The sequence below is a fragment of the Trachurus japonicus genome, chromosome 19 (assembly GCF_045865225.1).
Source record: "Trachurus japonicus isolate A0001 chromosome 19, Traja_1.0".
Taxonomy (NCBI): Eukaryota; Metazoa; Chordata; class Actinopteri; order Carangiformes; family Carangidae; genus Trachurus; species Trachurus japonicus.
In genome coordinates, this window is record NC_140925.1 from 8,000,884 (window position 1) to 8,024,773 (window position 23,890).

The 23,890-nt window shown below is 40.2% G+C and overlaps 3 protein-coding genes across 8 annotated transcripts in view; 2 read left to right on the top strand and 1 right to left on the bottom strand.

The window, feature by feature from the left end:
* Window positions 1-752: 752 nt before the first annotated feature.
* ppa1a (inorganic pyrophosphatase 1a) lies at window positions 753-4,327 on the top strand. Its single transcript, XM_085761593.1, has 11 exons — window positions 753-1,046; window positions 1,230-1,294; window positions 1,847-1,900; window positions 2,163-2,282; window positions 2,609-2,695; window positions 2,787-2,913; window positions 3,008-3,135; window positions 3,308-3,393; window positions 3,484-3,553; window positions 3,830-3,869; window positions 3,955-4,327. Exons 1-11 carry the CDS (start codon window positions 986-988, stop codon window positions 3,981-3,983), a joined length of 867 nt encoding a protein of 288 aa, XP_085617719.1. The 5' UTR covers window positions 753-985; the 3' UTR covers window positions 3,984-4,327.
* A 1,467-nt stretch (window positions 4,328-5,794) lies between these two features.
* sar1aa (secretion associated, Ras related GTPase 1Aa) lies at window positions 5,795-10,883 on the top strand. Of its 2 annotated transcripts, none has more exons than XM_085761564.1 (7): window positions 5,795-5,902; window positions 6,778-6,850; window positions 7,050-7,169; window positions 7,796-7,861; window positions 9,372-9,475; window positions 9,583-9,714; window positions 9,816-10,883. In XM_085761564.1, exons 2-7 carry the CDS (start codon window positions 6,793-6,795, stop codon window positions 9,930-9,932), a joined length of 597 nt encoding a protein of 198 aa, XP_085617690.1. In that variant the 5' UTR covers window positions 5,795-5,902; window positions 6,778-6,792; the 3' UTR covers window positions 9,933-10,883. The 2 variants fall into 2 exon arrangements, with proteins under 2 accessions (XP_085617690.1, XP_085617691.1); XM_085761565.1 differs by having other exon boundaries at window positions 5,820-5,906; window positions 6,784-6,850; window positions 9,816-10,086.
* A 4,284-nt stretch (window positions 10,884-15,167) lies between these two features.
* The window catches only part of LOC146967320 (testican-2), a 42,122-nt gene continuing 33,399 nt past the window's right edge, over window positions 15,168-23,890 (bottom strand). For 3 of the 5 annotated variants that reach the window (XM_085761197.1, XM_085761195.1, XM_085761199.1), the window contains exons 4-10: window positions 21,861-21,969; window positions 21,193-21,311; window positions 19,769-19,884; window positions 19,422-19,640; window positions 17,505-17,567; window positions 16,338-16,475; window positions 15,171-15,833 (exon numbers count right to left, since the gene is read on the bottom strand). In XM_085761197.1, the coding sequence (XP_085617323.1) occupies window positions 15,688-15,833; window positions 16,338-16,475; window positions 17,505-17,567; window positions 19,422-19,640; window positions 19,769-19,884; window positions 21,193-21,311; window positions 21,861-21,969 (910 nt within the window). In that variant the 3' untranslated portion in view covers window positions 15,171-15,687. Of the gene's footprint in view, window positions 15,834-16,337; window positions 16,476-17,504; window positions 17,568-19,421; window positions 19,641-19,768; window positions 19,889-21,192; window positions 21,312-21,860; window positions 21,970-23,890 lie in introns of all 5 variants that reach the window. The other 2 variants (XM_085761196.1, XM_085761198.1) reach the window with 2 other exon arrangements.

Sequence of the window (23,890 nt, forward strand, 5' to 3'; positions counted from 1 at the left end):
CAGATAATGAGATTGATTAATGATAATTTATTCATTAAGTAATAAACTACATTCATTGTAAATATTGTGATGAAATATGAAAAATAATAGTAGGTATTGATATAGGTCTAGTGTTATCTTTTTTCAAAATGTAGTAAAATAAATTAGTTTCTTTGTTACCTATACAACATGAATTAAATGTATTTCAGTTGGTGGAGTCAAGTCCTTATTTTCAGGCAAAAACATTAGGTCCATTATAGATCAGAATGAAATTTAACAGACATATTTAGTTGGTTGCAATATTAATACCATAATATGCCATCTACTCCTATCAAAACCTGTTATAAAAAGACATGGATTGTAGAGAGACTAAGTGAGTTTAACTGTTTCATACAGAAATGTTCCTAAAAAATGGTCCCATAAGTGTGTTATCAAATAGTTACAGTGAACTCCGGAGGCAAGAAGTCACATCTTGGGCACGCCACCTAATCCTGCTTTCTTAATTGGTTTACAGCTAACACCAGTCAGCTCCATCTGTTTTTGTCTGAAAAGAGCTCTCAAGGGCCGCAGCTTACAAGAGGGAAATGGGGGGAAAAAACCCAAACAAATCACTTCACACGCAAAGAAAGAAGGTAGAAAACTTCACATCCACGCAGCAGCATGGAGAAGTGGCAGTGACGATGGATTAGCTCTTGATTACTATTCTGAGAAATTCTGCTTCTCCTGGGTTTGTTTACACATGTTGGCTACGGGTGTGATTTGAATTCAGAGAGCGTACAGAGACTTAACAACAGAGACCCTGCACAGCTCTGTCACCTGGCCTTTCTGCTCTTCAAACAGCAGCTCTGTTGTCACATGCCGGCAGTTGTCAGGTCTCTAACCTTGGCTTAAGCTGTGCGCATGTCTGCTCCTCCACCTCAATGACTGCCTGTCAGTCAGGAGCTGCTTAGTCCTCCTCAGTAAGAGCACCGACTACAGAGGAACCCTTTAAAACCCAACAGCAGACATGAGCTTTACCATCGAGGAGAGGGGTCGGCCCAACACCCAGGACTACAGGCTGTTTTTCAGTAAGCAAATGAATTAGTTTGTGTCGTGAAAGGAGCTAATCCCTTCATGGATTGTGTAATAGTTGCTTGAATAAGTAGCTGCTTTAATACCTATAGTACAGTGCAGACAAGTACTCAAAGGGCTTCGTCAGCTTTTCAGTTCTTTGTCTCATCTGAGCTACAATGCACATTCCTTTTACACAGAAAACTCTGAGGGTAAATACATCTCTCCGTTCCATGACATACCCGTCTATGCCAATGAAGCAGAGGTAAGCATCATGTGTCTGTTATCTTTTTATTTTTATTTTGTTTTGCAGTCCTTGTTGCATTTTTGGGGTGGGAGGTCTAGGAAAGTGTAGATGTGCGTGTGTGTGTCCCAAACTCGACTGTCAAATATGTTTCTCTGCAATGATGGATGGATGCTTTTTCCCCCAGCACCACCTGGGAGCATCAGTCTGTGGGCTGCCTTAACTGACTTTAGTAAATGCACCAGTTAATGTAAAAGTTCACATCACAAGTTCAAGAAAGCCCATTATATGTCCCTGGTATAGTTCCTTTGTAAAATACAGTATATATACAAAAATGTATTTCTCTGTTTCTCCTTTTTGTGAGTGTTATGTTGGCTCCGAGTCATTTATCTACTCCCGCCTCACTTTTTTAGTCTCACTATCTCACTGGTGATAAATTGATGTTTTGTTTTGTAGATATACTGTGTACATCAGCTATTCCTCTAGGCATTCTGCAAGTTATGTGGAAATGTACTTAACACTAGAGAATTCATAACAATGCGTAACAAAATGTTGTCTCTGATCATCCTGCAGAATATTTTTCATGCTGTTGTGGAGGTTCCAAGATGGACAAATGCGAAGATGGAGGTATGTATTTACATATTCTATTAATAAATCTGTCATAAATCTTAAGACAAAGAACCATATCCTTTGTACTTGATGCAACCATTTCTCAAGATGTGTCATACAATGATGGCTTTAGTATCAAATAATTGTATGACTGTAATAAATCATCTACCAGAACATGTCTAAACTGATTATGGAAGTCACATATTTATGCCATTTACTTAATTTTCCAGTTAATTTCCAGACCAGTTGATTTCATTTGCTTCGTATCCGTGTTTCTCAGATCGCCACCAAAGATCCTCTCAATCCGCTGAAACAAGATTTGAAGAAGGGGAATCTTCGTTATGTGGCCAACGTGTTTCCTCACAAAGGTTACATCTGGAATTATGGAGCTATTCCACAGGCAAGTCCTGCCTCCATCTCCTCTTCCTTCCTCACTAATTTCATGTAATTATTGTATATGTAGGCTACTATATCTTTTTTTTTTACTTTGTATGCGTTCGTTTTTTGTTTTTGTTTTTGTTTTTTCTCCTCCTTACATTTTTATATAGAAATTGAAAATTGGATTGGTAACTATGACTAACTTGATTTTGTCTTATCAGACTTGTATCATCTTTGGCTCTTTGGCTGCCAATAAAAGTTTAAATAACAAAGAAAAAAAACACACGCAGGAAACCAAACCAGATTTGTGCACTATCAAACATCTCTCTTTGCTCTCCCTTTCATCAGACGTGGGAGGACCCTAACCACAAGGACAGTGACACAGGTTGCTGTGGAGACAATGATCCTATTGACATCTGTGACATAGGAAATAAGGTACGGAAACACCTCCATTTGTGGGTGATGAGGACACAGAAATAAATCCAAGTGTTTGCAAGCTTTTTCAAAACATGCCTCCAACTCCCAGGTCTGCTCACGGGGCGAGATAATCAAAGTGAAAGTTTTGGGAACTCTGGCTCTGATCGATGAAGGAGAAACAGACTGGAAGGTCATTGTGATCAATACAGAGGACCCTGAAGCCGGAGATTTTAACAGTAGGAATAATCTGCAATGCTGCCAAATATTAAACCATCAGCTACATTTAAATTTATTTTGTACTGAGACTCGTTTGCTGTCGACTGGTTGCAGATATTGAAGATGTGAGGCGACTGAAGCCTGGATATCTGGAAGCAACTTTTGATTGGTTCAAAAGATATAAAGTTCCAGACGGGAAACCGGAGAACCAGTTTGCTTTCAATGGGGAGTTCAAGGACAGGGTATAACACTTTAAAACTGTATTCACAGCATTGTTAAAAGCAACTGCCAGAAGAAAACTTGAATTTATATCAAGACTTAATCTGTTCTGTGTCTCTTAAAGCGTTTTAGCTTTTTTTCATGCTGATTTTGTGGAGGATGCAAATAAGGAAAACAGGATGTTTTCTTTTCTAGGACTTTGCCATTTCAACAGTGAAGAGCACTCATGAGTTTTGGAAAGCACTGATCTCCAAGAAGACTGATGCTGGCGAGTTAAATTGGTGAGTAGTATTGGTGCTCTCAGTGATTTTTTTTTTGCCATCTTTTGAAGCTGGAGTTGTTTTCTGAGTTTTCTCTTGTTCTTGTATCAGCATGAACACCAGCGTCCCAGACAGTCCCTTCTGCTGCTCTGCTGGAGATGCAGAAGCCGTGGTTAAGTCTGTAAGTCAATTTTTATTTTCATCTTCATGTTAGAAGCTGAAAATTCCCATAACCATCCTCTCCTTAATGAGAATAGGGATGGTAACCTGTTACTACCAATGCCTCAGACAAGAGAAGCTTAAGCTGGTTTCTTTCAGTTGAATCCAACTGAGCAAGAATATCTTGGCTTTCACATAATAGAAAACTGTCTCCCAAAATCAGCACAACACTATGTAGTATGACAGCATTTAATAAGTCCACAATAACACCTTGTAATGAATTCATTAACTCTTACAGGCATCTGCTTTTGGAGCTGAAGATGCTATTCCAAGTTCAGGTGGGTGTTCTGTATTTATTTGTTTCATTGCAGCAAGTCTATGTTTTCACTCTGTGAAAATGAATTATGCTTGGTTATTTTTCAGTTGACAAATGGTTCTACTATGAGAAGTAGAAAAGAAAAGCCCGCAGGCAGAAACACGGAGATGTGACTTCACTCCTTCACTGCTTCCATCTGATTTCTACACATCACAGGAGCGCATGAACTGGACACATTGGATGTATATTGTTGTGTCACATTTTACCTGTTTTTCTTTCTTCTTTTTTTCCTTTTCTTTTTTGTGTGTTATCGTTGTTGTTGAAACTTGTTTGTCTTATGCTGTTGTTGTCAAAACTGGTTGTTGTGTGATTGTGGCCCTTTGGAAAAATTCAGATCACGTGAAAGCACTTTTATGCTTTTTCATCATTTATGTATGTTGTAGCCCATAATTTCAGGCTTGACAGGACACTATAATAAACCTCACCATGTCCCAGGCTATTGTGCATCGTATTGATTTTATTGCCACTATTACTTATTATTATTATTATCATTTAGACCTGAGCTGACCTACAAAATATCGATCTGGAGTGGATAATGGCGTCCTGATGGGAAAAGACAGGTGGAGGGGAATTATGTTCTGCCTCATTTCTCTTATTACTCATACATTCCTCCATATATTGCCACAATGGTGTATCTGGTGTTCCTGCAATGTAATAGCTACTTAACAGTACAAAAGTTTATTAAAACCCTTAACTTCAATAAAGCTCTACATTCCTTTACAGTGTGGTTAAAAACTTTTGTTACATCATGTTCTCATGCAGCTCAAGGGATTAAAAACAGCTGGTTTCTGAATGATGATGATGATGATGATGTCACACCTGTTTTAATTTAACATAATATTCACATAAATCTGCAGCTTGGATAGCATTTTTATTCTATAGCTTATTCTCTCAAGTACTTTTCCGAAAGTTAATCCTTTATGGTCAATATTTTAACTGAAGTCAGATAAATAAAGTGGATAGTAGGCCTATACAGTGGAGAACATGCAAAGAAGAGTAATAAAAGCTTAAATATAATATAAAAAACTATAGACTAAAAGATAAAGCTATTGTTTAAATAGATCTCTCCTTGTTGAGGCATTTCAATCATAGGCTATAAATGGAGAATTTGCCATGAGTAGTGCAAACTTCACAATGATATTTGAATTCGTGGCATAATATGTTAACATCCTATGTTTACATATCTTATTAACATTGAGTTACTCTGAAAAATAACTCTCAAAATCGTTTAAAGACTGACTAATGAATATTATAAATAGTATAATATAAATGTTTGTATAATTTACGTTAAATGTGTTTCTAATATATAGGCTAGATAAAGTAGCTAGTTTGAGAATATTTCAGTAGGTGCTAAACAATGAAAGTTTATGTTATATAGGAATATTTGCGTTTAACTGAACGAATGAATGAATGAATGAATTTTTTCATTTTCGTGTCATGCCACCACTGTGTCCCATCCCATATGGGATTACAAGACACATTTAATGACAAATACAAAAAAAGACTAACAGTCCTTCCTGTTGGTGTTACCTGCCACACAGGTGTAACATAAATAAATTCAAGATTACTTTCAGTACTCAACTATATATCGCTCTTCGTCCCATTGCCCAAGCCTTTTCAAGAAATAAAGAAAATGCAAATATACTCAACTGAAAAAGATGCTTTAGCTTCTCAGCATCGTCTAACCACACAAATTCATTATTTGGATCTACCTTACAAAACAATTTTTGTCTTATAGAGTCATAAAAAGGACGGTAGAACACAAAATGACTGTTATAGTGCAATTAAAAGAGCATAATCAACTCTTAATTTCTTATAAATCCTGAAAGAGCAGCTCACCTTTGCAGTGTGGGGGATTTTCACTTACCGGCCGCCGTCATGAGGGGGCGCTACTCCAACACAGTGGACGCCAATTCACGCTAAGAGGAAGAAGACCTCCATTGACTGTTTCCAAGGAGACCACCGATACTACTGAGCGCTGGCCGGTGCCGAGAGGTGAGTTAGCAGCTTGTGCTAAAGAGTGAGTAAAGTGCTGTAATACGACAATGACAACACACTGCGTTACCGGCATCTCGTAGTAACGGGTTTGTTCGTTGTTACACGATATACGTCGTCCCGGTGAGACTCTGGAAAGCACCAGAGGTCTGACGTAAGCTAACGTGCTAATGCTAACTAGCCAAACAGCATTATTATCACGGTTTACGTTGAATAACTAGCGAACCACGGCGTAACAAGCGTTAATGGCACCGACAGCATGGCTGCAAACACAGTTGAACAATGAGACAACACACTACTGAAGGCTGCGATTGTCTTTTTTACGACGCAGGAAACAACGACTGGCAAATATAGCAGAGAGGAGAGGTGTTAAATAAGGCAGCCATTGTAGTGTGTAACGTTAGGTAAAAAGAAAAATGTTGCCACAGATGACATTAATGTTTCAGCTGCTTTCATTATCAGAAAGTGGTGATAGTAGGTACTGGTGTAGGTAGCCTGGCCTAAATGATGCCTTATTGCTTAAAGATAACGGTAGGCACCTGTTACACGTGTGGGAGGAGTTACCGTGTAACTTAACGTCACAGGTAACAACACCACCTGGATGATGTAATGTAATGCAATTACTACTCTGTAAATAAATCTATCTGCACAAAATGTTGGGTTTTACCTGCTCTATTGACATTGAAGAGCAATTATAACATCTTAACACAAATTACAGTCCAAGAGAAACTAAGGCTGCATCTTAATAAACCTTAATAACCTGATATTTAGATTCTGGATTTATAATTCTGCATGATGATTTAGTACTTAAAATAGTTGCTTTCTTATGGCAGTATTCTGAGATAGGGAACTGACATTTTTTCCCCTTGTTTCAGGCAAAGACCGACAAGATGTCATTTTTATTTGACTGGATCTACAGGGGGTTTAGCAGTGTTTTACAGTTCTTAGGTAAGTACGGTCTGAATTTCTGAAATGAGTGAGTGAAATGAGGAAAAAAGTGGTTAAAACAGATTAAAACCAACCAACAATACTACCAGTTTACAGTGTTCAGTTATTGACATGTAAGCACTAGGTCAAAATCTGCTACATAGTTAGAACTCATGGTAATTTATGATACATCAGTTCCTCCCTCTGTGATTTCTTCCAGGTCTGTACAAAAAGAATGGGAAGCTGGTTTTCCTGGGCCTGGACAATGCTGGTAAAACAACACTGCTCCACATGTTGAAAGATGACAGACTGGGCCAACATGTGCCCACACTGCATCCAAGTAAGGAACAATATTATGATAGCAGACAGTAGTGTGCCGTACAAGGGTTGTATGTTTGCCTGTAAACATTAGTAGTCTAGTTTATATCATACCACTTCATATTATGGTACAGGTTGTATCATTTTACCCCTCTATAAATATAAGTACATATAGCATCAACCTTTTTTATGCACTGGCCATTTTCAGTGTTGGCACCAGTACTGTAATAAAGTTGGCTAAGATCTCAAGGAGCAGGATTTGCAGTTTGCAGTTTTACTTTATGGTACTTCAGTTGACTTATTTTACACTTAGATGATTGTAAATGTGTTTGTGTTTGGGTGGGTGGAGTATTTGTTTCATGTAAGCTGCTTGCAAAGATGTGTGGAAATGTGAGTTTAATGAATGAATAATAGATAAGTGCTCTTCTAAAGAAGTTAAAATGTTGTGTTCATGTAAAGGAACATCCTCCTTCCAGCACATCATGTTTTATAGATGTGATTCTCTTATATACCGTCTTGCAGAATCACTTGTGTAGTGATAACAGTTGTCATTGTTGGAAAAATATCATGATTTTCTCCTGAGCAATCCGCTGTTCTTACTGTGCAGGATAAACAATCACAGCCTGTTCTATTTTCTTTCCATCAAAGCTTCTGAGGAGCTGACAATAGGTGGCATGACATTTACAACGTTTGATCTGGGAGGACATGTACAAGGTGAGACCTTCATTTTTGCCACTAATGACACACAATGAAAAAAAAAAGAAGATAGTTATCACTGATTTCTGTCACCACAACATGTGAAATCTGATTTCTGGGAAAGTAATTTAAAATGTGAAAAGACCTTTGCTAGATCACAATGAACTTTAGATTTTGACTTGTTATGAAAAACACTGGTTTTACTACTGCTGCTGTAACAGTGTGACAGTAGGCCACAATACCCAAACCCTGAAACTATATTATCCATATCAACTATATTAAAGCAGATAACAGCGGCACGGCCGTTTCGGCTAATGCTGTGTTCAAGGCAGGCTTTTGAAACCGTAAGTTACAGCTTCAAGTCACAACTACGACTTGGTAGCGTTCCAGGTAACCCGTAGCTCGTGTTTTTACCGTCCTGTTGTCTGTGAAAGTTCCCTATAACGGCCACTCGTAACTTCCGACCCGTGAACTCGTACCAGATCGAACTGGTATGACTTCACAGGAAGGAAAAACACAAAGTACGAGTTTCCTTGAACGCACCATGAGTTAGCAGCCCCCGCCCTTGTCAGGCATCAATTGGTCCTCGTGCTACGTCACCACATTCACGCGCATCCCTTGGCTGCACACACAGCCCTTCATGCCGTTCTCTCCCCTCATTGGATAACACTTGTATCCCACAAGGAAAATTTTCTCCTCGGGTTACAGCAGAGCAGAGTGACGGAGAGACTCGTGTTTAGGCTGAAATACTTCATGTAAGTGATTGCTGACGGAAAATAGGACTATTTAGGACTTATATTAACAAAAACATTCCACTGATATCTGCTTTAACTACACGTCATCTGCACTACTATAAGTCAAAATTTTATCTGTGAAAAAACCCCAGTAATGAGCCTTTCTTCAATTTACTCCATGTCTTCAGCATCAGTCATTTCTGTTGTAATTAGGAGCATGTATCAAAAAAGAAAAGCTGACCAATCACAGGTCTTATATCTACCACACAAGACTTCTGAAGTCCCTGCAGCGCTGATGTGTAATGACATTTTAGGAGCTGCAGCTACCAAGCTTAGATATTGAAGACATTTGAAAAGAAATTTAAAGGAAGAATGTCCTGGTATGTAGAGTTTGTGCAAATGCCACTTTAGAGTATCATATTATTCATTGATAAATTACATTTGGAATCATTATCACAGTTTCTAAATCTGATAGTAAAAACAGTGAAATCATATTTGCCTTACAGTCAGAATAAAATCTCATTATGCACCCACCCAGGTGTTGTCACTTGGGTTCCCACTTCAGAGTTACATGCTGTGCTTGATTGACAGCTCCAACACTCTCCTCATGGGGGTAGTTGCACACATTAAAGGCAGGACATTATCAGGGTTTTTAGTTCACTACAACGTTATTGAAAATATAAGACTGTATTTGGTTAGTTTCTCTTCAAAACTGCTGCATTACAAGCTGAAAGTGGCATATTTATTAACACATTGAACCACTGATTCAGTAACTGTTTTTCCTTTGTTTATAGCTCGAAGAGTTTGGAAGAATTACCTGCCGGCTGTGAACGCAGTCGTCTTTCTTGTAGACTGTGCAGATCACGACAGACTCACAGAATCTAAGACCGAACTCGATGTAAGATTAACCATTGCTGCTGCAAGCTGTTTCCACTGTAACAGCACCGACAGTTGTCTGTTGTTAACAGCAGATTTATGATGATTGTGCTGCTCTTGTATTCCCAGGCTCTCCTAGCAGATGAAACCATAGTCAACGTACCAGTGTTGGTGTTGGGTAATAAAATCGACCGCCCCGAGGCCATCAGCGAAGGAGGACTGAGAGGAGCTTTTGCTCTTGATGGTCAAGTTACAGGAAAGGTAGGCCTTATCTTTTTAAAATTTCAGAAATAATATGATCTGTGTGTGCGTCCCGGTGCCGGATGAGCATCGTCCTCATTTGTCCTTATTGTGGCCAACAGGGAAATGTCTCTTTGAAGGAGCTGAACATTCGACCGCTGGAGATTTTCATGTGCAGCGTGTTGAAAAAACAAGGCTATGGGGAAGGTTTCAGATGGTTATCACAGTACATTGATTAACCAGAACGGATTTTCTTGACACATTTCCATGAAACATGACAATAAATTTGTCTATTTGCTTGTGTCAATCAGTTAAAATTAGAAATGACATTATTAAGAGCATACTGTTTTTTAATTCTTAAAGCATTTATTCAGGGTTAAAAGGTTCCAATGCAAAGTTGTAACATTGGTTCATGGTGTGTTACGCAGAGTTACACATTGAGCAACAATGTAGATCTGTAGACGTCAGTATTGCATTAGTCATTTTATAGACTAACTGCTCAAGTTGGAATTTATTCAGACGTAAGTAATGAAAACTAAGGACTCGTGACTGTGGTGACTAATTTATTGCATGTGACATTACATTAATATGGATTAACTTAAAATTTAAAACAATTCATTTGACAAATAACTATATACAGAAGATGAAGATGATGGTTAATTTATTTAATCTCATGGTACGCAGCCACTGCCTTCAAATATGTATATATAGCCAAAGATGTGTACTAATGAGTTTGGGATTAGCAGGGGGGAGTGTGAACTGCAACAAAACATTTATTTCCCGGGATGAGTAGAAGCCAAAATAATGTTAAATCCCCAGTAGAACCCAGAAAAGCTGAAAACGGAGCACAACATCCCACAAATAAAAGCAAAGATGATGAAGGAAACTGAGTCAAACTGAAGGGCTCACTGATGATTCATGTGCTGCTCACTTTCAGTGGCTTTTTTAATATTTGCTCTTTTCCCACACGTGTTGATCCAAAGTGATGTCACATGCTGCAGTGAAGGCAGCCAAGTTTACGTACGCTTGTTGAACTGAAAGAAGTATTTATCATCGTTGACTTTGGGATAATCGTAAAGGATTTTCATGGCTTTCAGCAGCTGCCCTTGCTTCATTATCACATGCCGTTAGTAGAAATGCTTTGCTTTCAAAATGTCAGGGAGCAATGATGAAGATTGATCAACTCTACTGTACAGAAAGTCTTGGTAGAGTTGGAAAGAATATAGGTCTTAGTCTGTTTATTGAAAATGTGGATTTAAATCAAGTCTGACGCAGCAATATTTTAGATAAGAGACTAACATAGTGGATAATTTATATTTTATTACTTGTTATTTATTACTTTATCCTAGCGCCTGAGCTATTTATTGTCAGGTGATCAGAATGAAGCTGTACAACAGTAACAAGGTTGAAGTGCTGCAGGTAATGTACTTTTTGACTATCTGAAAAGATATGAGAGTGCATCTTGTAAACATTAATATGCAAACCTGTAAATTAATATTTCTAATTTTATTCTGGATACGTAAATACTTTTGCTATTTGAGTCTGTAGATGTAGACACGCATACATCTTTACAATGGCTTGTATGAAACTGTATCCTCATACAGCACATGTACGATGAGGAACAGAAGCATGTGATCATTGTGCCCGTTTACTGTTTCCTGTGTCCCATGTTTACAGGGTATAGATCATAGTTTATATTCTGTTCTTCTCCTGTAAATTATGTATAATACAGATGTAAATGTTTGTACAGTAAATGCCCTTTAGAGAATGACTATTTAAAGCAATGACAACATCCAAATATTATAAAGATGAGTATTTTGGTCCATGTGATGAGCTGTTGTAATAAAATTCGCCTTTTATAGACTCATCTGGGTAAGTGTGTGTTTTTTTGTTGTTTTTGTTATATATTTCCAACTACAGGGTTTTAATAGGCTCATTTTCCATAGTCAGACAGAAGAAATAGAGAATTAAAGCAGAAGTAAGCGATCCGGCCGTTTTGGCTAACTTCCTGTCAGCAGATGGAGTTAGCAGTCCCCGCCCTCGTCCCTACGTCACCACATTCATGCGCATCCCTTGGCTGCACACATAGAGAGGACCGCCCCTTTATGCCGTTCTCTCTCCTCATTGGATAAAGGTTGTAGGATACAAGGAAAGTTTTCTCCTCGGCTCAGAGCAGAGCAGAGTGACTGACAGACCCGTGTTTCGGACCAAACACTCTATATTAGTGATTGCTTTTGGAAGATATAACTATTTAAGACTTATATTAACACAAACATTCCGCTTACTTCTGCTTTAAGTAGAGAAGTGGGAAGTGACAAATCTTTCCAAACACAACTAAAAAGCAAACTAGTTTATATTACTAAAAGAAAAAAATAAAAGAAATGCCAAAATCAAAATACTTATTTGTGATCTAATTGTATATGTGTCTATGGTTCCAAGAGGAAATGTGTGGCAGGGGGTAGGAGGGTGGATGGGTAATTGCAAGGCTGCAGGCAGTTACTAAGACAGAGGCCTCTGAAATATTGACTTTCATGAGTTGGTGCTTTTGCAATGAATTGTTTTTTTCTTCTTTTTTTTTTTTTAAAGTCACTGCTTAAGGTAAGATATTCTTTTATTAGTCTTGCAGTAGGGAAATTTGAATTTATTATCCCCACTCATTTTAAATTACTTTGTTTTGAGATTTGTTCTCACTTTGTAGTCTCAGTAAGTGTGTCTGTTAGCCAAAGGACTGTAATTTTAAGTTCAGTGCTGCAATAATGTTTTGTTCCACTGACTACAGCACGTGACTGAGATTTTCTTTTCACTGTCGGACGAGGAGAGAAGCTTTGACGCTTTTATCTCCAGGCTTAATTATTGTCATATTTTGATATTAACTTACTGCAACTTTTTCTACACTTCTAACTTCAACACATTTCAAAAGACGGTGATCACCTTTACACCAGTCACTGTCGCCATTCACCAGTCTGTCAAGTTATTTTAAGATTGTACTGCTAGTTTTCAAAACATACTAATGTAGTGTCTGTAATTCTCCAAGAGTCTGATCCATTATCTCATGTAGAGTCACTTTTAAATCTTCACTTAAGCATTGTTGTGAGTTGTAATATCACTATTCCTGCTGTTAGTCTTGATATAATTACTCAGCTGTTGTATGTCAGTATGATTTTGATCCTATTTCTTGACTTTATAGTTTTCATCTACTACATTCAAAATTAAATTTGCTCTGCTGATATTTAAATGATTTAGTGAAAATGTTTTATCTCCAAAATGTCAACTTCTCAAGAGTTAAATATAAGTTATTTTTATGCAGGTGATTTCCTCCTGTCTCCAGTTTAGGAGAAATTGCAAGAACCGACTTTTACCTTTAACTGCAGCATTTTATTTGTTTTCAGTTCAGAGACAGCGGTGTCTGTCAAATTGTGGTCATTTAGTGGTGTGCGCTATTTGACCGCTGTAATTTGTTCTTCTAGCATGAGGTGGCAGCTCAGCACCAAAAAAAACCCCCAAGTAAATACCCTCATCTGCCTGTCAGAGCCTCAGCTGGGAGGAAACTCTGGAGCTCTCAACCTCCGTATTTTTATTTTTTTTTCAAATTCCACTGCAGGCTCCATGATTGAAGACGATGATGATGAAATTAAAGACAATCAGATGTAATTGCAATTACATATAACAGGCAGTGGGTGAAAAAATCTTCAGCAATCAGTCTTTGAACACACCAGGTGTGAGGGGAGGGGGCACAAAAGGTCATGGGAAAGAAGTTCTGTGCTCTAAAATATTCATTATTTACACATCCCAGCTTATGTTTTATAAGCAGATTACTCCACATTAGGTAGGCTTACTGAAAACAGCGCTGGTTTATTTATGGGTCTGCTGTGGTGAAAAGGCTGAGTGCTGCAGTCGGTGATACAGATCCTCTCCTGACCACAGTGAGGACACAAAAGAAAAACTGCCTTTCTCTTACAAATTCATTGCATTTCCCTGCCTAAGCACAGTGTTCCCTTCTTTACAGAGAGAAATGATTGTGACTTGGCGACACAGTAGCCACAAACACAAACCTAATTTCTCCCCGGGCGATCGTTCTCAACCCTGAAATAGCTAGAAAAGATTAAAGTCAACAAACAGCTTGGCTCCAGTGCCTTTATTAGTAAAGTGCTCAGCCTAGAAGTACATTCTTATTCACTAACATGCAATACTAAAAACAACCAAACATCTGGCCTATCAATAGCATGGATGAAGACATGGCAACAATATTCTCATAGAAAAAAAAAATTACAATGTGAATTCAAGTATACACACAGAACTTCAAGTAATGCACACATTTTTTTTCATAAACACAAAATACAGTTGCAAACTCAGAATAAAACGTAGTTGTGCCACATTCTTTGACATGATTTCAGAGATAGCAGAGGACAGCGGTTAGTGGTTTCTACTGGTGGGTGCACTTCTACTGATTCTCAATAATAATAAAAGTAATCCAACTGGAAATATATATAGGTCCTGTGTCTTTGTGTGTATCCACTTAATCCGTAAAGCATGTACAATTTAAAAACTGCCATGAGCCGTGGTGCACCTTCATCATAAAGTTAGCCTGAAATCCTCTAAGCTTGCTTCATTGATAATTTACACTGGATTTATGTACAGAAGCAGAATCAGATAAGAAATACATGACCACATTGCACTGAACTGCTTTAAAGGAACAGTTCGACATTCTGGGAGATTTGTATTCTTGCTGAGATTTAGAAACAGCTGATACCAATCTCTGTCTGTACAACAGTGATGCTACAACTGGGAGACGGTTAGCTTACTCAGCTGAAACCTGCGTTGGCTACTTATAACATTAACATATTATTGCAACTGCTTATTTACATTCAGTTTTTATTTGGAGTCATGTTTCTGTTGGACAAATGCATGTAAACCCAGTATTTACTCTCTTTTAGCTTTGTTTTTGGTCTCCTCCACCTGCTGAGAGTAGACCAGAAACTTTGCTTCAGTTGCTAACTGCTCCACTATATGTTCACCAGTTTGTCTCCAACTGTCTGTCTGCTAATGCAGGTTTTTAAGAACCTATTTCCCAAACAAAGTTTCCTTAATTGTGTGGCTGAAAATGATGCTCTGAAATCAAGTGAATCAAAACATTTCTGACCAGATAGCTGAACAAATTTGCAAGAGGAGTTGCATTTTCAGGTGATAACTGTAGGTCTGTCTCTACAAACAATATATCACATTGTTTTCACACTTTCATGTGATTATTATTAAGACCAGAAACATGGCAATAGCTGATCTGATGTTAAACAGTAAGAAAAACCCCCAACCAGCACTTTTAAAGCTCACTAATAAGGAATTTATGTTGGTTTGCTATATATTTGCTGGAGTATTTCTTTCCCTGGCACATTGACTTGCTAGGTTGGTGGATTTTTTTTTTTTTAAGTTTAGACACAACCTGGTAAATGCTGAGCTAACAGCTAACTTTATATTTAACATAAGAGTGGTATCATCCTATCATTTAACTCTCAACAAGAAAGCAAACAGATGTATGTTGAACTATTCCTTTAAATTCTGATCTCTTGTCATTCCAGTGGGACGGCGGATCTAATACTCAAGCAGTTGTTCACACAATACAAAATTACTGGTAATCTCTATATGCATAGATGGCGGTCGGACAAGATAGGAATTCTGATGGACTTTAGCTACCTATGGCGCAGTAGGCTAGTCAGTGGGTCCTGCTGTTCAGGACGGCAAAATAAAAAGCTCTGTCGCTCAAAAAACAGAGAAGAGAATGAAGCAATTACACCTATCTAAGACAAAAACTGGTCATTATCTCATCACTGGACCTGCCCGGCACCACATATCCCACCAGGACGATACATCTTCATGCCTCCTGAGTCCGATCCCAAAATCTTTTGCTGCTATAGAGAGAGAGAGAGAAACAGAGAGCCATCCCTGTAGATTTTCAGGCCAGCAGCTGTGACGTGGCTCTCGGCGTGGGGTCAGACAGTTCTACCAGATGTATCCTCCATCATCTGCCTCGCCTTCCTCCTCCTCCTCCTCTTCCGCCTCCTCACCGTTGTCCTCGGCCTCCTTCTCCTCTTCGTCCTCCCAGCCCACGCCGCTCCCAAAATCCCCAGAATATCCAGCCACTTCATCTGGAAAAAGGTAAATATATTAAAAAAAGATTTGAATTAAATTGCATTGAGAAAGACAGAAAAAGGGCATTTTCACAACTTTTGATGTTAGATAGATTAATCAAAGGAATAACTGGGAGGGTAATTGATAACAAATATGACAATTTGTTTCGGCACAATTTCAGATACTTGAAATACTGAACAGATGCAGCTATTATTTCCAACACCGCCAAAAATCTCCATCTGTTATTTATTTTTATTTTTTGTCTGTGACTGATTCTTTAATCAGAACAATTAAAAACCTGCAGATGAACAAAGAATATTACAACCTGTCAATCTTCAGTAATCTTCTGTGTGTTTGTGATATGAAAAGAATGAAGCAGGTCAATGCACCAAAATACAAAAAAATAAAATCACCACAGCTTTCCAGACTGGGTGCAAACAAAAGATGACTTTGTAAGAGGGAGATTTTCTTGCTGTGCACAGTGTGAAGAAATATGCGTTTGCCAAATGCCCCTCTCTTACCGCAGTCGGGGTTGCCATGGATTCTGGTTCCCATCATCTCTCCACCATGCTGGTCGACACACCAGCACTCCCCTCGGCTCTGGTCACACTGCACTTTCCTGTAGTAGCCGTCCTCGTCGCAGCTGGGAATGTACATCCCTGCAAGGACACACACACACACACACACACACACACACACACACACACACACAGGCCTAGGTGTTAAATATTTATACCTTCAGCAGACATAGCTGCCTCATGCTGATGCCCGAGATGAGCGCAGCATAAACGAGAGTGCCAGCACGCCTTAGTGAACCTGAGATAAGACCATCAGTCAGGACGGAGGAGGAGCGGAGGAGACCGTGCAGGCAGGCGGGCAGACAGACAGACAGACAGACAGACAGACAGACAGACAGACAGACAGACAGACAGACAGACAGAGCCCGGCCCTGTTTGTTTTACACGAGCGGTGCATATGCTGCTGGATGTGATGTCGTTTTCATACAGCATGTTGGCCGCGGCGGCGTGTTTTCCTTGTGTTGCGCTGAGTGGCATGTAAAAAAAAAACGTGGTGACAGACGCGGTGACAGAGCTCCACTGTTCCAGCCTCCCTCAGGACGCTCTTGTCAAACCTGAAGAGAAGTTCCCTAATAAGCCCCCCCCCCTCCCCATCCTCCATCCTCCATCCTCCATCCCCTCCAACCCCCCGCTGCTACTGCGAGAACTATAGAGAAAAGACAAGCAATGAGAGAAGTGGGCTTCAGGGACGTCTCTGGAGCTAGAACTGGAAAGTAGCAGTGTTGAGCATGCTGGGGTTGATACTGCTGCAGCGTGGGGTTTCCTAGGGAGCCAAACAGGCACGTTAGCCTTGCTCCTTTTCAAAGCCAGAGCTGCCCCTTTATCCCCCCCCCCCCCCCCCCCTCTCCCCAAGCCTGATTAGGGCCTAATCCCAGCCATGAGCTTGTGATCTCTTTAATGAGGCTCCTCCAGCTCCTCGCCCGCTGCTCAAGGCGCCTTGTTACATAGGTAGAGCCCAGAGACACCGCAGCGAATGAAGGGGGCAACGCCAGCTAGACAGTGCATAGCGGTAGTTTCCTGTTTCCTCTGCACGTCTGGTGTTTAAAATTGTTCAGTCAAATGCTTATTGAACTTCACGGTGCTGTTAAGGAGGGGAAAAGACGTATTTACCAGGCTTCTTCTTGGCCGCCTCCTGCACCTGGATCCTCTCCAGCTCGGCGAGGCACGGCGGCTCTGTGAGAACCAGAGGAGAAAAGTGATGACAGACAATACCTGAAACGGCTCCCCCTCAAACTTTATCTCAATCAATGCTCTCCATAATTACACTTTTTGCCCATATTGATCCGTTTTAAAAAGTCGTATATTTCATTCCCTCTGAGCCTGATCGATTGTCGAGAGCTCAGGTGAAAGAACATATGGATGTAGTCTGAGAATGACAAGGAACTCTCTAAAATAGTTAGAAAGAAGAGGAGGTTTTCTCATCTGTAAGGAAGATCTGTAGTGTTTGCACAAAACTAGATGAATTCATATATTCATCACAAATCATTATCTAGTCACAAAGAGAAAAGTCTGTTACAGTAGTTATTAGTTCTAATTATCTGTTTACATATAGGATCCCATTTATAGGAAACCATTTTTACACAATGGTTATTATGTGTATATACAAACAACACTGGCAGCAAATGAAAAATTGATTAGGGTGTCAGGGGAACCTTTTGCATGCAGGTTAAATGCCTGATCAATTGGATAATCAGCGTGCAAATGAGGTTGCTGCCAGAAATATCCAGTATTTGTTTAGTAAAGGTCAAATGGTGCAAAAGGTGCAGTGGGTAAAAGCTTTGTGAGCACAGGTTAGGCGTGATAAAATACCCATAGAAAGATAACTACAGTTACAGAGTACAACTCCTAAAACACACCAGCTATTTTTGATTCATTGTCTGATCATTTTGCCTGATATTTCTATTAATGCAACTCACAGTGTTACCAAGTTACTTTGGCAATTTGCGTTTAATTTCTATGCAAATGAAACAAGCTTTTAGGTTTTTAATTTTTTTCAATAAAAGAGAGCTGTGAAAAGTCTTGACAAAAAATATAGTATAGTTATAAATGAATCACCTCCAGTGCTACAATATGGGGGCATTAGACAATAAACAAAAGGCCTATGTCCACTTTAAGAGTATATGTGAAATAAAAATCCATGGAGACAATGTAAAAAAACAAAAACAAACAATTTTAGAGCTTCTTTTCCAGAACAACTGCATCTTCCACAGAGGAGCTGTCGACACTTTCTGCTGCCCAGGAAAGGACACGGTGTTATTCAAAGCCTCTATTGTGAGAAAGAGTTGTTTTGCACTTGTAGCTGGAAAGTTTTTGGTTTATCTCGCAGTCGCAGCCACAGAAACGGGCAGAGAGCGAAGCTGCCAAAGCCAGAGACTGAGGCACTAAATCAGGAGGAGAAGAGCCTTCTCTGGTGGAGAGACAAAACTTTGGGCAGCTTGGGCAGAGTTCACCGAGGACATGGAGAAGGACTGTCGATGGGCCAGACGGACATTTTTGCAAACTGTCAGATGACTCAGATAAGAGGTCTTGCCAAGGTTGTTCTCAGCAGGGCAGAAGAATTGCTAACCATGCTGGAGATGTATCAGTACCAGTAGATGAGAGATGAATTGATGGAGTATTCAAACCACTGAAGTCGAAAATACAGACAAGCCACAGACGACCAGAATGTGTTTTGAAGATGTCGAATCCGCTGCCAAATCCTGCTTTAAAATAGCTGCTATTGGCTGCCTAACTTGGCTTGAAGAGATGGTTCAGCATTTTGGGAAATGCACTTTCTTAAGTTATCAAACTGTTCCTTTAAAGGGAGCCGCTGCTTCCCCGGTGTTGAGGTACAGATCCAAACATACAATAATATGTGTCAGAGCAGCCACTTCTCAGTGTCTTACAGACCACAGTTCTAAAGGCTTGTTTTGCCACATGGATTTAAGTCACGTCAATGCAAACCTTTTTATCTCCCAGTGATGTAACCTTGCTGTTATTTCACCCAAACAGACATTTAACTCAAACACCACTGCTTTCTTTACTCACTTTCTCTCCAGAAGCAGAGGCACCACTCTGCCGTAGAGACCTTCCCGTCTTTGTAGCTGTCGCAGGAGTTGAAGAAGGGTCGGATGCAGACCTCGTACTTGTCCAGGTTAATCGCGGCCAGCTCGGCTTGGTCCAGATAAAGGTCTCCGTTGGTGTCCAGCCTCGAGAACATCCAGCCGATGGAGTCCTTGCAGCTCGCAACCAGGCTCTTGTCCAGAGCTGTCAGAAATCATTTGCATAATACTTCAGCTTCTTCTTTCTGTTTACACTACATTTCCTTGCATAGACAATTGAGTTGTAAGTTTGGAGGCGGGAGGAGAATAAAGCCGCTTTGTGAGTTTACTAACCTGAAGCGGTGCCAGCTCCGAGCTTGCCAGAGTTATTTCGCTTTGCGTTTCCATGAAGGAGTTGGAACCAGTCTCTCAAGCGGTCACCCAGGTCTGCCAGGTCCTGGCCGGTGCAGCTCTCTTAAGGAGCAAAAAAAGGGAATCCCTGCATTCAGAAGTCTGGCTGGCACTTAACAGCAAGCAGGCGAGGGACTCTACACAGCTTCATAGAGCTCTCACTGATGGAAAGTGCACAGGTTTCCCTCACTGTAAAGCTGCTGAGGTGCACTGTCGGATTTTCATGCTGTGATTTGTAAGTGTATGATCTGCTAATCAAAGAAAACATTACTTTGCAATTAACTCTACTACAGCAGGTTGCTGTTATCCAATTGAAATCCAGCGTAGCCTACAGATGGAAAACAGGAGTAACATTTCATCCCTTTGATCAATTGGCATTTTCACGTGCCCCAGAGCCCGAACAATCAATAGTGTTTGGCTGCGATGACAGATAGTGTACACTCTAAATAATTAATTACTACATGATTGAAAGAGCAGTTGAACCACATGGGGGATATTTGGGCGAACAGTAATCTCTGAAATTGGTGAGTATTGATCCCAAACATCAAGCATCGGGTGGATTGGTTGTCTCAGGTAATTGGAGCTCCTTTCCTTCAAACAGTGTGACGTATGTGGCCACCAGTACAGTGTGACATAACTTTTTTTAAATATATATAAAGGGATAGTTCACCCAAAATTCAAATTTCACTCATTATCTACTCACCCTCATGTCGACTAAGGGCTGTAAGAAGTTTCAGAGTCCTCTGTTCCTTCTCTGAGTTACAGCGGGGCTCCGTGCAGCAGTATTTGTCCATATAATGGTTGTCAATGGATACCAACTTTCTTCGTCCAAAAAGACACACCAAAAAACATCCAAATACCTCCATAGTGCTCGTCTGTAAGGTCCCTCTTGTATTGAAGCCCCGACATGAGAAATTGTTCCGAGAAAAATTAAATTAGTCTATGTTTTAAGCTTGTTTGTAGCGGAAGCTCCCAGTGTCTCAGTTCACTGCTCTTCCTGTGTCAGTGCAACAATTTCTCATGTTGGGGCTTCAATACAAGAGGGACATTACAGACGAGCACTATGGAGGTATTTGGATGTTTTTTGGTGTGTCTTTTTGGACGAAGAAAGTTGGTATCCATTGACAACCATTATATGGACAAATACTGCTGCGCGGAGCCCCGCTGTAACTCAGAGAAGGCACGGAGGACTCTGAAACTTCTCACAGCTCTTAGTCGACATGAGGGTGAGTAGATAATGAGTGAAATTTGAATTTTGGGTGAACTATCCCTTTAATTTTGATGCTTTGCCTTGTGAAAGCAGTGACAGTAACCCAGGGCTGGAGATGTGAACGTCAAAATTGAAACACACAAAATGAAGGAGGTACTTGCCACGTTTAGTGTCAGTATTCGTGATGGTGATGGAGGCTGTGGCGCATGGGCAGAAGCCAGAACACATGACGTTCAGGTCTTTGCCCGTGAGGCAGGACTGCTGCTCCAACTTACACTGTAAGCACAGAGAGAGAGAGAGAGGGAGGGAGAGAGTGGCATGGCTGCAGTTAAAATATTTATGGGGGTGACCGCAGGAAAGAGAGATTGCTCATTCAGATGAGACACAGCACTTAGAGAAAGGCAGCAAGAATGAGCTGTCATTTTCCGCCGTCTTCCCATGCAAGGTCAAAATTAAAAACTATACATAAATCAATAAAGAGTCCTGCTAGTGGCCGGTGCACGGTGATGCCGCTCAAAACAACGTCAGTCATTAATCACGCGGCCGCATTGAGCTGGTGCACTTGTCCTCCCGCAAGCAGTGATGAACTGTGCCGGCCTGCTCTGCCCACGTATATGTCAGCATAGCAGGAAACAGCACTTGACTGGACTGCTCTCATTATTTAAAACGATGACACGGCCACTTTCCATTTCTTCTCAGGGTTTTTGTTTTTTTTTACGGAGCCATAAGCCAGTAATAAAGCAAAAGGAAAATTATCTAAGCTTTCAAGTCTAAGTGCTTTCAAAAAAAAAGATGCTGGTGCAGAACATAGTGTTTTCTTTTTACCTCAGAGGCGTAGTTGTGTCCATCAGAGCCACATACAGGTGAGGAGGCTGCTACAGGACAAGGCTTACAGCTGCTGTCATGCTCCTCCTGATGCCCTGGCTGTTTGACTCTGGACATGAGAGGGAGAAAAAGGGAGAAAGTCAAAAATGTCAATTCATCCAGATTACAGAGAAAGCACCCTAACACTTACCTTTAACTCAAACAGGTATCTACACATCTACACAGCAGTACTTGCCCGTGGATGTCTGTCTGTCACCACTCCAGTGAAAAATGTGTTTGTGCTGATAAAAGAAATAATTCACCTCCCCCAAAAATACTGCCATTACATTTGGGACTTTACCTCCTGTTTTGATACAAAACAAGTGGATTCAAGCTGGATAGGAACAAGAAAAGAAGAAAAATAAAATGCTGGATTTCACAATGCTAACATGCTCAAATGGCAACATGCTAATGTTCAGCAGGTACAATGTTTACCATGTCGCCAGTTTGGCGTGTTAGCTCTCGCTAATTAGCAGTAAACACATAAATGAATTGTCATTAGTTTTGCATAGGCATTAACCACCATGACAAGTGGACACACAGATACCAATTACTTTGCTAGTTTGCTAGTTTTATGCAAATCAACGCAATAGTTGTTGTCACTGCAGGTATAGCAAGAGAAGAGTGAGTCATAGGCCTAATAAATAAGTGGGTAAACTATATTTTGACTTGGAGAAAAACAAGAGGATTCAAGTTAGTGCAGTTCATCCCAAGGAATATTAATGCATGTTTGTGTCAAATGCAATAGGAATCCAAACTACCTTCATGAGACAAATATCAAACTCTTATTGGTGCTATGGCATCATTAAATCTGCACCAACTTTTGTGACATTACAATATGTTTAAATATAGAAAGCGTATTATTATTATTTAAACAACCACCACCAGTGTCTTCACTAGTTTTGCCTCTTAACGTGGCTTATAACTCTTTCCAGGAACAGTGTGCTTGAGTCTTTCCAGGAACAGCTACTCCCTCAACAGTCTTCTGATGGACTATTTCTTTGGTAGACAGCAGCTCCGGTGATAACTGTTGACAGAGAGGTCTGTGGATGATCCAGAGTAACAGATAACAGATGCCTGTCTCTTCCTCCTCCTCCTCCTCCTCAGCAGTTGAGTTCACTTTGACGCCAGGATGGCAGAGTCACCGCGTCGCCCCCTTTTCACACGACATCTCGACACCCTGAACCATTCATGTCTCATCTCTTTAAAAAAACAACAAAACAACAACAACAGCAGCAGCAAGCTTAAGTAGACTTCTACTGTGGCACTCAATGTGCTTTCAGTTTTCTTTAGAAGAGGGATGCACTTTCAGTTTTTTGGAGACATCCAGCTCTTGCAGCTGTCAACTTTGATAGCACTTACTGGTGAACTGCATTGGACAAAAGCATCTGCAAAAAAAAAAAAATGATTGGGATGTAACGGGACACTGATTTGGAGAAGACACTCTGCTGTTGACTGTTGAGACTGTACACAAACCCAAACTAATACAACCACCACAAGGGTTGATGGGTGAACTGGCCCTTTAAAGCCTCACAGCTTACATCTACAAATCCTCTCCAACAAGATGTTTTTATTAGACTACAACTCATTGCTATCACTCCGCCGTCAACTACGACATCAATACAACTGAAACAGACATTTCTGATCATAATTACCAGAAAGTCATAATCTGCTTGTTAATATTTGTACGCACCGCTTCATAAAACTTCCCTTTGCTTGCTCTCCTCTCACACGGTGATTGACTGCATGTTCAGTGAGCACCAACGTCGAGGCTCTCTAGTCTGCAGCACGACTTCGGAGGCTGCTACTTAATGATGCTGGGATGGTTTAGTGCGGCTGCGTTCATGCTTATTACCCATTACTCGACACAGTCTCTCTCATCTCTGGAGTGACTCTGTAAATGAAGCACTTTATTGAAAAAGATAAATGCCTGCCGCTGCAGATAGGCTTTGCAGGTAGTAATAATTCACTCCATTAATTCTTTTCAGGCC

Coding starts and splice junctions, on each gene's coding strand:
- ppa1a (XM_085761593.1), top strand. CDS start 986: ATGAGCTTTACCATCGAGGAGAGGGGTCGGCCCAACACCCAGGACTAC. Junction 2,283..2,608: donor ATTATGGAGCTATTCCACAG/GCAAGTCCTGCC, acceptor CCCTTTCATCAG/ACGTGGGAGGACCCTAACCA. Junction 3,554..3,829: donor CAGAAGCCGTGGTTAAGTCT/GTAAGTCAATTT, acceptor TAACTCTTACAG/GCATCTGCTTTTGGAGCTGA.
- sar1aa (XM_085761564.1), top strand. CDS start 6,793: ATGTCATTTTTATTTGACTGGATCTACAGGGGGTTTAGCAGTGTTTTA. Junction 9,476..9,582: donor AATCTAAGACCGAACTCGAT/GTAAGATTAACC, acceptor TTGTATTCCCAG/GCTCTCCTAGCAGATGAAAC. Junction 9,715..9,815: donor ATGGTCAAGTTACAGGAAAG/GTAGGCCTTATC, acceptor TGTGGCCAACAG/GGAAATGTCTCTTTGAAGGA.